At 39.7% G+C, this 14,393-nt stretch overlaps 1 protein-coding gene across 4 annotated transcripts in view; it reads right to left on the bottom strand.

Moving 5' to 3' along the window:
* The window catches only part of plch1 (phospholipase C, eta 1), a 145,775-nt gene that overhangs the window by 26,832 nt on the left and 104,550 nt on the right, over nt 1-14,393 (bottom strand). For all 4 annotated transcript variants that reach the window (XM_059651088.1, XM_059651087.1, XM_059651085.1 and 1 more), the window contains 4 exons: nt 13,365-13,448; nt 13,059-13,147; nt 11,567-11,664; nt 5,857-6,036 (listed from right to left, as the gene is read on the bottom strand). In XM_059651088.1, the coding sequence (XP_059507071.1) occupies nt 5,857-6,036; nt 11,567-11,664; nt 13,059-13,147; nt 13,365-13,448 (451 nt within the window). The remainder of the gene's footprint in view (nt 1-5,856; nt 6,037-11,566; nt 11,665-13,058; nt 13,148-13,364; nt 13,449-14,393) is intronic.

Raw genomic sequence — 14,393 nt, 5'->3', positions numbered from 1 at the left:
TAGTCTGAATTTAACAGTCAAGCTCATAGCAAAATAAACAAAGAAACTAAACTTCATGTTCTTTTTTATTTATGAACTGATACTTGTTTTTGAAACATTTTAAAATTCTGAAAAATTCCGAACATTAGCTACACAGAACCTTGGTTGGGCCACATCTGGAGTATTGTGCCCAGATCTGGTCACCTCACTACAGGAAAGATGTGGAGGTATTGGAAAAGATGCAGAGGAGGTTTACCAGGATGTTGCCTGGAATGGAGGGAAGGTCTTAGGAGGAAAGGTTGAAAGAGTTAGGGTTTTTCTCTTTAGAACGACGAAGGATGAGAGGTGACTTGATAGAGGTGTACAAAATGATCAGAGGTATAGAGAGAGTAGACAGCCAGAGAGTTTTTCCTAGGGTGGAGGTAGCTATTACAAGGCGACATAGTTTTAAAGTGAGTGGAGGTAGATATTGGGGAGACATCAGAGGTAGTTTCTTTACTCAGAGAGTAGTAGGGGCGTGGAGTGCATTGCCAGAGAGAGTAGTGGAGTCAGCCTCATTAGGGGCATTTAAGCGGATATTAGATAGGCATATAGATGATAGTATATGGTAGCGGTGGAGATTAGATAGTCCTTAGGTTTCGGGTAAAAGTTCGGCACAACATCGTGGGCTGAAGGGCCTGGACTGTGATGTACCGTTCTATTATCTATGTTCTATAAACTTGAAAGAAAGAGTTTCTTTATTCCATCCCACTGTTAAATTAAGAAAAAACATTTTGTAAAATAGGAGAGAAACAGATCACAATATTTACATTTCATTTGTGGTTCAGACAACACCTGTAAATTGCATGTTGCTTCAATAATTTAGATGATTTACAATTCCAGAAATGAAATACATCACTTTATTTTATCCTTGCTTTTCATTTTCCTGCAACTCTGTGCTGGAATGACTAATATGAATCCAAATCTACTTAATCCCTTCCCTTCAATTCTGTTTCACTACAAGTTTACAAAAGGGTTTAACAGTTTGAAACACAGGAAATTAATTAATACATTAGTTTCAGGATATCCCATCATATTTTGATTCAAACCTCTGAACTTTTTTGTCTCTGATTCTTGTAGGTTACATTGTGGTAACAGTAACCTAATTTACTTTTAACTTTGCACTTACATGCTACATTTGCGTGCTTCCTTTAGAATTATTATTTTTCTTTAACCTTTTCCATTGCCTTTCTTGTTACATTTTTGAGATGGAAAGGGAGAGGGCGATTTGGATCTGGAGAAGCCTTCTGAGTGAATGAGTCACAAGCACACCACACAGTTTTGATAAATTTTAAAAGTAATTTCTAGCCTTGCCATGCCTTAGAACGGAAATTTGTCAATGGAATCTATATACACTGTATAATGGAGTCATCAGCCTTGGTTACAGAGAGTAGCCTTTGTCTCTCAGTAACTATCCTTATAAAGCATCTGGCCATTGAAAGGAAGCAGTAACGCGAGAGTTCTCAATAAGTGGTACCGATGATCAAGGATGACTTGTCCATAACAAAATCTATTTCGATTGATGATATCAGCTGCTTTATGATATGGCATGTGTGCAGTCTATAGCATCCAGCACCTGGGGATGCTAGCTATGTTGGCAAAGCCGACTGTCCAGGCTATAGAACTGTTATGGGAAAATTGCATTGGAAGCTGCCTTGTAGGTTGACGGTTGAGAGATTTCACAGTGGTCTCCAGTGGATCACTGGAAGCAGCCAGTTGCATACAAGTTTAGTGTAGCTGTCATCTGAATAGCACTGATATAGGATGTCTACACATCCCTTCAGGCCACTGGGCCTCTCCAGGAGTTGATATAGTTCAATGACAATGACCGAAAATATCCTCAGTCTGCAGTGGCACTGCACCTTGCTCAGCTGGTGAAAATGTCATTGAAGACAATAGACTCTGGTCCTCCTGTACCTCCTGCATATTCTGAAGGGGCCCTCATTTGTGCCCTCTTCACGGTGAGGGCTATTTGGCAACCATTGGAGGTTGCTACTCAGACTGGGCTCGCTGACACAATTTTTCCTTCATTTCTCTGTGCCTTTGTAGCATCGTAGCAACAGCGACAAAAAACCCTACTGTAGCTGGATCCATTGGTAATGGTTCCAATGAACCTGTTTGGGAAGCAAAAGAAACAGAACAAATTCTACCACTGTGAGCAGTCAGCATTCACATCACATATAGATGATGGTTTAGCTTAGTCGCTGTTACAGAGGGACATAGAGAACTCTGACAAGTAGGGCCATGGAAGTCCTATTAATGGGCTTTTGGCATATTGGAACTTACTCTGATGAATGCAGCACAAACTATGCCACACAATGCCATGCAAATGTAGCATGTAAGTGCAAAGTTAAAAGTAAATTAGGTTACTGTTACCACAATGTAACCTACAAGAATCAGAGACAAAAAAGTTCAGAGGTTTGAATCAAAATATGATGGGATATCCTGAAACTAATGTATTAATGTGGTGGGTTTGCTGGGACCTCATTCCCCCACCTTTACCCCTACATCCTGCAAGAAAGGCAGCACTGCATGCTGGTGAATACTTATAGTTCAAGGTGAAAGGAAACCGGCTCCAAGTCCTTTAGCATCCTGAAATCTTGGATTGTTTTTGTTATGAGTGACCCAGAGGTGCCATTTTAAAATCACATGTGATAAGCTTTGCTTCAGCAAGACGACTGTGATCAATCTGTAATAACCTCTAATAGGGTCAAGATAGCTTGAGGTCTGGCTTTGTATCCCACACCTTTGGGACACTGCATGCACTTCACATGCTGAGAACTACTATTTCAGATGATTTCAACCTGTCCAGTGAAAATGCCTGATTAATTGCCACTTGAAGGGCCTCATATCACTCACTTGTAGAGTCCATGTGCTCAAGACAGAAAAAATTGAAGTGACTGTGGTCCACTCCCTGGACTCTACTGATACACACTCGAATGCCTCAAGTAGCTGTCTGACCATGACCAATCCCCTGAACCGATTTTCAACCCCACCCTGACTTATTGTACCAGGATCCCCTGACTGAAGGATGTCTCCTCTGACTTGGCCAAATATTCCTGCCCTTACACTGAGACATTGCCATGAGGTTGAAGCACGTGAGTTTTTCCATTCATGCCACTGGCACCTGGTGCAGTTGTAACATTGACGTAGTACAGGACCATATGCAAGACATCCATGTCTTTGACTGATCACTACAGACACAAGGTAAGCTGTCTAGCTTTGTCTCTGTGCTAATAGCCAAAGCAAGACTGAAATACAATAAGCCTTTAAGTTTAGGCTGAGGGGCCGAAAGCACAAAAAGGCAAGGCAAAGCAAGGCAAGCAGAGATGCTGGGAGTTTCCAAGTAGGCATAAAGTGAGTGAGGGCTAAAACAGAAAGTAAGGCGTCCTGGCATGCTCCCTGGTTAAATGCATGATTAGGGCGCCTGTCTCTCCATGCACAAAGTGTCCTGGCAGCAATATTACAATGGAAGGTACCAATTCACTTCAAAGTGCACCACTGAAATGTACTACAACTGGGTCAGAGATATACCATCATGATGTGGTGACATCAGTACATGTTTCATGCCAACTGAGAACATGTGCCGAGACAAATAAAGTCATGGAATGGGAGGTCCCTCAGAAGCACTGAAGATCAAAGGAACCTTGCTATGCATGTTTACCAGACTCTTTAGATTGAGGGACAGGTAGATAAAATGGCTATAATAAAGCAAAGAACTACGCACGATGGAAATCTGAAACAAAACCAGAAATTGCTGGAGAAACTCAGCACATCTGGTAGCATCTGTGAAAAGAAAACAAGGTTAATTTTCAAGTCCAGAGACCATTCTTCCCATAAAGTAAGTGAGAAGGTAAATGGGATATCTGTCATTATTAGCTGGTGGCAAAGAGTTTAAGCACCGGGAGGTAATGCTAGAATTGTATAAAACATTGGTTAGACCTGTAAATAGAAAATGCTGGAGATCACAGCAGGTCAGGCAGCGGATGCTCTCATGGAGTGAAAGCAGCTCCATAATGCTGCCAGACCAGCTGTGATCTCCAGCATTTATTTACAGTTCAGATTTCAGCATCTACCGTAATTTGCTCCTACTTTGGTTAGGACACAGCTAGAGTATTGTCTGCAATTCTGGAACTCACATTATAGGAGGGAGGTGATTGCACTAGAGAGGTGCAGAGATTTACTGGGATGTTGCTTAGGCAACAGAGTTTTATTACGAAGAGAGGACTGGAGTTGTTTTCCTTGAGCAGAGGAGACTGAAAAGCGACATGATTGAGTTGTGTAAAATTATGAGGGGCCACAGAGAGGGTAGATAGGAAGGAAATTTTACCTTTGATGGAGGGGGTCAATGACCATGGAGCATAGATTTAAAGTACGGGACAGGAGGCTTAGAGGGGATATGAGGAAAAGATTTTTACCCATAATATTAGAAATCTGGAACACACTGCCTGTAAAAATGATAGAAGCAGAAACCATTTTAACATTGAAGAAATATTTACAGTCATTTGTGATGCTAAAGTATACAAGGCTATGAGCCAAATGCTGGAAAATGGGATTAGAATAGCTAGCTGGCTGTTTTTGACTGACTCAGACTCGATGGGCTGAAGGGCTTTTTCCATGCTGTTGACCTCTATGACTCTGTGACATTATAACCTCCAACCTCCATGGATGGGAGTTGTGGGTGCTCACTGTCCATGGAACATACCCTGAGATGATGGTTATTATTGTGCAAGATGAAGACCCAGAGGAGCAAACAGTGAGCTGCTGAGACCAGTCACTGACTTGCATGTAGGGAATTGTTGCCATCTCACTTCTCTCTCGTGCATGGAAGAATAGGGAAGTGCACGTCAATTAGGCAATATTACGTACTAATTGAATGCAAATACACAGAAATTGGAATCTCACCGCTCTCTAGTAAGATTCCTGTCTTGACATTCAAAACTTCAAAATATTCAAACAATCTGGGAGACTAATCTTTGTTCAAGGAAGAGTGTAGGAAGGCCTGTCAGGACCAGCACCAGACATACCTAAAAATGAGGTATCAACCTAGTGAAGTTACAACAGTGGATGCAGCAGTCAATAGACAAGGCTAAGTGATCCCTTAACCAGAAGATCAGATCTTAGCTGTGCTGTCATATCAAGTCCTTAAACAACTGATAGGGAGGTGGAGGCTCCACAAACATCCCCATCCTCAATGACCGGGAAGCCCAAAACATCAATAACAAAGACAATGCTGAAGCATTTACATTGGTTGCAGAATTGGATCTTTTTCTTTCGTGACATAATGTCAGCCAATCTTCTGCATTTTACCAACTGAATCGCCTGTGCACATTGTTTAAGGACTGGAAAGATTTTTTCTGACGTTCTTACATATAGTACCATAAATTAATTTTAGCAACTGCTTCAATTTTGCTTTAAATTGAAAGATATGAATTTGTTTAATAAGCCAACGATAGAATATAACAACTCACTAACACAATTTCAAAATATTTGAATAATAGTTATACATTGTACATTGCCAATATACTTATAAGTATATAAACATGAGTTTAGTACAGCACAGATTACTCCAGACACACTACAGAGACATGATAGATGAGAATCTAAGGAACAAAGACCTCAAAACTCTTTGACTGACATCTAATTAAGCAGTAAATCTGACAGAAGGTTGCCAAGCATTTACTAGAACAGGTCATTTAAGGTGGATTTACAGGTTTTTACAGTGATTGGAATGTGGAAATGTATTTGGCATGGTGAGACCAGAAAATAGAACAAAATAAAATTAGTTAAACTTACACTTCAAAGAAATTTGATTTTAAAAATCACTATCATGCTTACCCATCTGACAGCCAATGTTCCAATACTCTTGTGGGTTAAAATTGCTTGAGTCTATTCTGTAGGCAGATGGGTAGATGTGGGTGAGTTGTTTTTGGTTAAAATGGATGAGGTACTCAGGCTTTTGATGTAAAAGTTGGTTGGCTTGAGTCTCACTTAAAGACAAAACTTTCCCAGCTGGACCTGTTTAAGCAGATTTGAAATATTAACCGGGAATAAATCCAACATGAAACTAAGGTATCAACAACCATGGTCATTTAAATATTGCAAGCTGTACAGAATTTAAAAGCCAAGAATTTACGTATAAATGTTATACGAGGGCAGGATCACACATGAGGGAAAGGAAATCTGCCATCCTTACCTGGTTAGCTTATTGTGACTCCAGACTACAGCAATATAGTTGACTTTTACCCACCCTCTGAAAACGCTTAGCAAGCTACTCAGTTGTATCAAACTATTGCAGAGCCTAAGAAGTGGAATGAAACTGAACAAACCACTCACTACTGGTGTAGGCACTGGAAAAAAAAACCCAAAAGGTCTAGGCCCGAAACGTCAGCCTTCCTGCTCAGCCTGCTGTGTTCATCCAGCTCTACAACCTGTTACCCCAAAAAATGCTGCTCTGTTGACCCTACGAAGTTCTCTTTATCAATGATTTGTGCCAAAATAGGGAGAGGTGTCTCAAAGACTAATCAAGCAATAGGCTGAAGTATTCATAAACACGGAATCATAACTTACAGACAATATCTAAGATACTACCTGGGTATATCTTGTCCCGATGTTAGGTCAAACCAACAAGGGGTGATGGCACGCTGGTATACTTTTGGGAAGGAGTTCTTCATGTCAAACACAATTTGGAGAAAGCACTGAGGCATTGAATGCATTCTGGATGGGGATGCTCAATATCTGGCATCAGAAGTGACTCAGTAGCACCACTACTGGCCAAACTGCCTGAGTTCTATAGGACATAGCTGCTAGACGTGGTCTCCAACAGGTGGTGAGGGAATCAATAAGGAGGAAAAATCTTGGCCTTAATCTTCACAAATCTACTTTATACAGATGATCATGCCCATTAAAGTATTGGTAGGAGTGACCACTGCATAGTCATTCTGGAGACAAAGTTCTATCTTCATATTGAGAATCCCCTGCATGGCATGACATGACCATTGTGCTAATTGAGATGACTTTGAATAGACTTAGCAATTCAAAACTGGACACCCATGAAGCACTGTGGACAAAGAGTAGCAGCAGAAATGTATTCAATCACAATCTGTAACCACATGGTTCAGTATATCCCCCACTCTACCATTACTGACAATCTGGGAGACTAATCCTTGTTCAAGGAAGAGTGTAGGAGGGCCTGTCAGGACTAGCACCAGACATTCCTAAAAATGAGGCATCAACCTAGTGAAGCTACAACAGTGGATGCAGCAGTCAATAGACAAGGGTAAGTGATCCCTTAGCCAGAAGATCAGATCTTAGCTGTGCTGTCAAATTAAGTCCTTAAACAACTGATAGGGAGGTGGAGGCTCCACAAACATCCCCATCCTCAGTGACCGGGAAGCCCAAAACATCAATAACAAAGACAATGCTGAAGCATTTACATCCTATTCCAGCTTGATCTCCTGAGGTCCCCAGCTTCACAGATGTCAGTCTTTAACTAATTTGGTTTATTCTACACAATTTCAAGAAGCATTCCACATGATATCAAGAAATAGCTGGATACTGCAGAGGCTTATTATAGCACCTCACCTCTTGGTGCATTATCAACAAGGCACAAATTAGGACTGTGATGTAAGACTCTCCATGTGCCTAGATGCACACAGCTCCAACAATATTCATGAAGTTCAATACCATTCAAGATGGAGCAGTCTCTTTTCTCGGACTCCTATCCACCACCTTTAGTATTCTCTTCCTTCCCCATGGTCATGCTGTGACAAAACTGCCTACCAGCAAAACCTGCATTGACAATACCATCCAAACCTGTGATCGCTACCACCCAGAAGGTCAAAGGAATCAAAATACCACCCATCAGCAAATGCCTGTCCGAAGTCAGGATGATGTGTGTGAACTGAAGTATATCAGAATCTCTCTGCTGACTCTAGAGTAAAATCCCGGAACTTCCATGGGAGTTCCTACACCGAAGGACTCCAACAGTTCGAAATAGCAGCTCACCACCAACTTCTAAAAAGCAAAGGAATGTACAGTGAGTGCTGTTCTAGCCAGTGATGCCTACATCCTATGTACGAAAGAAAACAGATGTATGAAGATGTTGCAAACCTGTATTTGAACAGAGGTCTTTTTGTGCAGCAGGATCTGTGACTGATGAGCCCTCTTCATGATGCCTTATTTTCTCCAGTCACATGCAACAGAATCACCACCTTCATAGTGAAGGAAATTTGGAATGTTTGAACACTCAAGAATAATCTCAGAATGATGACCCGGGAGAAAGAACTGCGATTATATCACACGAACTATCAAGGTTCTAAATTCATATCACTGCCCTCAACGAGTGCCATCTTCCTGGGAAAAGGAACAAGTAGGGGATTAACATTCTTCTAGAAATGCAAGGCTAACAGTGACACTTGTAAGCATGGAGTTGGTTTTACCATCTGGAATAGGAGATTGGATACACTTCCAATCCCCAAGAAAAGACTCGTAACCCTACCCTTTCAGCTCAAGTGAAATCATGGCATGGTCATCAGTGCCATATCCCAACTCTTGACTAATGTGAAGATGTTAAGGAAGAGTTTTATTTCAACCTTGAAGTACTAATTGTCATCCCAAAAGAAGAAATCATCGCCCTCCTGGAGAATCTTTACGCCAGGGTTGACCTTTACTCTGATGTCTAGTGAGGAACGATTAGGAAAAGTAGGGTGGGAAAAGAAAGAGAAATGGTGTCCTTCTGAGGGCAAAGTGTGTGCAGCATGACCTCATTATAATAAACATTGTTTCCCTGAAGAGCTAATATAGAAACACATAGAGGCATCCCAAATCAAGGCATTGGTGCGTCCTGGAATATGCCACTGTTTGCGGCAAAGATCAATGTTATATCTGTATCACTCGATCCAAATTGGGGGCTGATGCCTGAACAGACCATTGACCTGTTTGATCAGCAATGAATATCTACCAAAACATCCTAAGGATAAAATGTTCAATAGGGAGCTGATCAATGTCTCAGCCTCAAGGCAGGCTAAATAAAGAAATAAATTCCAAAAGCAGATAATAAATAATTTGAAAATCCTCACAGATCTAGCTCATCTTCAGAACAGTTGGATGAAGTAAAGTCAGCTGTGTTAAACATTCATGTCTAGACCATTAGGTATAAGTATTATTATCCCCAGGACTGATTTTAAAAAACACTACAGGAATATCCTGGAACAAGAACAAGTAGCTTCAATAACAAGTTAAGCAGGCAACAATTCAACAGGTCAAAGCTGACACCAAAACAAAATCAGCAACAAAAAAGACAAGTGGTAGGAAGAGAATGTCTGAGAATTCTGATTATCATGACATTCAGTGCTTTTTGAAGCCTCCAGAATCAATTATGATTAAGGTAATTCGATATAATCCTATTGACTTGCAGGATGGGATCTCTCTTCTGAAGGAAGGCAATGGTATCTATCAAGAAAGCTCATTTACAACTACTCCTTAGTTGTGAATCGACTGTAACTGCTGACAGTCTGCAGACTATCCCCCAGTACTCTGTTGTAAAACCATGGGTGATCTCCAGTAATGGGACAGCTGCAACAAGCAATCAAATACATGAAAAACTAACAGCTGCAGCCCTGATGGTATTCAAGCTGACAGCAGAGCTCTTCAAAGCTTCCTGATTTTTGCTGTCATCAAGACTCCATGTCATCATCCTTGCAACAAGTAAATACTATGCTTTTGACATCAGGAATGCAACAAATGTAACTATCTTCCAGAAGGGGAATGAATGATATTGTGGAAACTATCCAAGTACTTCCTTGTTATCCAGATTAAAGAAAATCCTGACATGCAGTCTCCCGAATTACCTACATCCTGTAGTTAAGGAAATCCATGCAAAGATACACTATGGATTCAGACCTTCCATGTGAATGAATGACACAATTCAAAGAAAATATTCAGAACAACACACAGAACTCTTCATCGTATTCATTGATCTGTCAAGGCATTGATTCAATATAGTATGAAGTTCTATGGATTGTGGTCCAGAGATTGGACACCAAATAACTGCATCACAATCCTGCAAATGCTTCATGACGATATGACTGCAACTTCCTGAATCAGAGACACTTTCAAAATCTAGATTGGTGTTAAGCAAGATTGAGTGGAACCTCCATACAATTTACAATCTAGTTAATAGCAATTATCCACCTCATCCAAGATCAATTGCCATCTGCTGAGAGTATCAAATGTCACCTACCCTTAGTTACCTCTGTGCAAAAACTAAACCAATCAGTATATACATATGTGATGTACAGTAAACAGGTGATTGCAGTGTCTTTGCCCACTCTGCACTGGATTTGCAAGCCACTCTTGATCTGCCCACACTGCATCCAAGATACTCAGCCTGTCTCTGAATGCTGCCAAAATGAAACTCATTTCAACCCTGGCCTGGTCAAATATTCCACTTCTCATATTTACTGAAGGCGACATTTTGAAATGTGTTGAACTCATCACATATATTGATAGTCACCTTTCGCAAAGGCCCCCAAACTGATGAGGTGATCCAACACCAGATCATCTGCACTAGCTCAGCCTTCTACAAACTATGTTAATCAGTATTTGAAAACAAAAACTTTCACAAGTCAACAAAAGTCCCCACATATAGACCAGTTATCTTGCTCACACTTCTGTACTGCTGTCAGACTGAGACTGTGTGTGAGAGGATCAGTTAGCTCAGTTAGTTTGCAATGCAAAATTATGCCAACAGTATAAGTTTAATTCTTGTACCAGCTGATGCCACCAAGAAGGTCCCACCTTCTCCACATCATCTCTCTCCTCACTCTAATGCGAGAGCAGCCCTATGGTCCTCTGAAACTATGGCGAAATTACTATCAATGACACATAAGATGGCTAGAGAAATTCCATCAGCAATGTTTCCACTGTATTCTGAGGATTCAACTGGAGTACAGTCCTAATGCCAGCATTCTCTGGCTTCAAGGACACAAACTATAGTGTTCATCTGAAGCCAACTCTATAGCATTCAGGCAAATTCCCTACAAAACTTGTGGCAGTGGACAATCGATATTGTGTCCAGATGGCTGAAAAGCTTTTCTTTGCTAGATCTGGTTTTGAGCTCATGACAAGCTTGAATTCATGTGACAAGCCACAGCAGTTGTTAATCATAGATCATTAGTTAAATTAATAAATGCTTTAGCAATGGTGTAATTGATGAATCATTTCCATCAGTGTTAGTATTTCTCCCATCAGATCCAGATTTTGAAATATTCAAGCAAAATTTTATTATTGTCTGAACTGGACTGTACTGCTCTTTCATTCACATTTTTCAACTAATTACTGCATACTTAACAAAGTGTGGAGGTGGATGAACACAGCAGGCCAAGCAGCATCTTAGGAGCACAGGAGCTTTTGTGTTCCTACAATGTTGCTTGGCCTGCTGTGTTCATCCAGCTCCACACTTTGTTATCTTGGATTCTCCAGCATCTGCAGTTCCCATTATCTCTAATGCATATTTAGTTTCAGTACTCTTACAGATACTCCTTACCTTTCCCTTCAAGATCCAGAGAAGTGACAGAGGTGGTATATATAACCAAATCAGAAAGACCACGGTAGAGTTTCACTGTTCTTCTGCGGTGACCCAGCCTATGGAAAAAAACACAATGAGAATTTACCAAAAGTTTGAAAGGCGGTTTAACTGCATCAACATATTCATTATTAGTCTGAAGGAAAGAGTAACTTACAATCAAAATAATTCTATTTATAACTGAATTAAGTTTTGTTCTTCGAAGAAGCTTTTGTAAAGTTGCTGTACATACAAAGTGATGTTAGAAACATTCCATGTAAAAATTAGTTCTAAAATTTCCTTTCTACAAAAAATGGGTGGGCACAGATTCTTTCTGAATTTTAAACTAAAGCAGAATATGTTGGAAACACTCAGATCTGGCAATGTCTGTGACAGTTCATCAATACTTCAGATCTAAGACTCTCTCAGGACTGGAAGATATTATAGCTGTACATCACATAAAAGGGAACAAATTAAAGGAAAGAGAAAATGAGATGGGGTGTGAAACACAGTAAAATATAGAATGACCTGTGAATGTGGTCCTTGAACAGAAAGTGGAAGTAAAATGGAAGAAGTGATATCTGGGAAAGACAAATGGAGGCATAATGACTGAAACCAAATAAACAAGAGATAGAGACAGTTTATGCTTGTCTGAGGGGCTTAGGCAACAAGGAAAGTATGAAAAATCAAATGGGAGAATAGACTCCAGTGGTCCAGGAAACTAGATAAAGAAACAAAGAACAGGTCAACATTAAGAGTGTAGACCGACTGATTAGATGTGTGGAGGTCACTCACCACTCATGTTTCTTGCCCTTATTATCAGAAACATCAACATACCTTTCCAACATTACCAGCACTTGTTTCCAGAGAAACAACTGCAAAATTGCAGAAGCTGCAATTAAGATCTGATGTTGTTGAGTTAATGCTAATGTGGAAAAAACATCTTTTGAAAAATGACGTGCTGTTCAGGCTAAAGACAGATTGGACTAGGAGTAGGATGGAAATTAGAAATGGTGACTTGCAGGAAGCTTGGGGTTACACTTGAAATAGAACAGAATTCTGCAACACAATTACTTAATATGTATTTTTTTTTCCTGGTGTCCTCTCTTGGGATGATAGCATTTATGCAGCCACCAACAGGGCCAAAAATAAAATCACAGACCACCTAAGTTGCTCTTTGTCCAGGACCTTATTCCAACCCTGATCCATGCATGGCTAGAGCCCTGGACCTAGCTACTGGGCTATGATGTACCTCTTGACCCAGGCCCTGGCCACCAGTGCCCCTATAGTTTCCAGCATGTCCAGAAAGCTGTCAGCCATGACAGAATGGTACAGCCCTAAACTAAGCCCAATCGATCCAATTTTGTTGTCAGTAGTTATTTTTTCCAAAGCAAGTCAAATCCATGAAACATTTATAAATATCAATTTTTCATGAAATACTTCTGGAGAACTAGAAAATCTTAATGTCTCTTACCTGTGAGCCTGCCCAGTTTCTTTTCCTGTAGAATCCTGCTGATCCTCATCACTTATGTTGTACAATTTTGCTTTGAGTTTTCCACTTTTCTTTGATAACAAATGAAAATTTATATTCAGTATATTAACACAAAATGTTACGTGGACTGTGAGCTGTTGTTTCTCAATTATATACATTTGATAAGCTTAAATAATTGAACTATCAGCTGCAGTGAACAAGACAATTGCATATTTCTATTGTTTACTAAATGTTTTAAATAAAAGCTCTAACGTATAGCATCAATAGATTAAAATGAGAAAATCTTACCTTACGTTTGGAAAAGCTACTGATAAATGAACGGTTATGTGCTTTGTTTTCCCTTTCTTTAACGTTTCCTTCAACCTCTAATTTCTGGAGGGATAAGACAGGAAATTTAAAACGTTCAGATTTATAACATAAAACAAAGAATTTGGGTATTTTCCATAAGGTACTCTGGAAAGTTATTAAACGATGTTAAAAAAAGTATTGTTCTCCACACAACCTTACTACTGATTATGATTCAATTATTACAGTGAAACAAAATTATCTTTCTTAGTCAAGTTTAGCGGCTTTAGACCTCTTTAACAAAAAGTTACAACTGCTGCCTGTCTTTCAATACTTGAATGTTGGTCTGTAATCACATCATTCTACATATTCCAATTTGAGTCACACAGGCAAATCATTTGGGGCACGCTCATATATATTAGTAATGATGAGCGGGAAATTCAGGAATACCATCACTCTTACCTAAGCTTTTTAACCAGGGAATATAACATGAAAGGCTGTGTACAAAAGTAGTATGCCTGAGAAAGAAATAGCTACTTGAACTACCATTGTGCTAATTTGGTCGGATACTAAAGTGCCCTTTATACCTCAGAGGTTTAATTTTACATTAGTCCACACTGTTAACTAATTTAAATTTCTATCAAAAAAAGCTTCAGTTCAAGCAACCTGAGTAGATAATGCAAAACTACCTTTAATGTGACAATTTTACTCCCAGGGGCTACTGGAACACAATGTGGAGATTTGAGAATCTCTCCACTATAGTGGAAAGTTCTCTTAAGATTATAATTTAGAGGAAACTTTGCATTGCATATGAGTAATATACTCAACATTGGATTGGTTGAAGCCACATGCCTGACAGTTTTCAATTTTCCGAGTATGTAAGAAGCAGTTTGCACTGTAAGAAACTAATCTCAATAGATTTATGTATTAAAGTAATGAAAAGAGCTTGAAAATAATTCAGTAAGTGTTACACAAATTGTTTTCTTTATGAGATAAAAACAAAATAGAAATGTTGAAATCTCTTTTCTCTGG

The sequence above is a fragment of the Stegostoma tigrinum genome, chromosome 14, assembly GCF_030684315.1.
Source record: "Stegostoma tigrinum isolate sSteTig4 chromosome 14, sSteTig4.hap1, whole genome shotgun sequence".
Lineage (NCBI taxonomy): Eukaryota > Metazoa > Chordata > Chondrichthyes > Orectolobiformes > Stegostomatidae > Stegostoma > Stegostoma tigrinum.
This window is presented reverse-complemented; position numbering and strand designations above follow the sequence as displayed.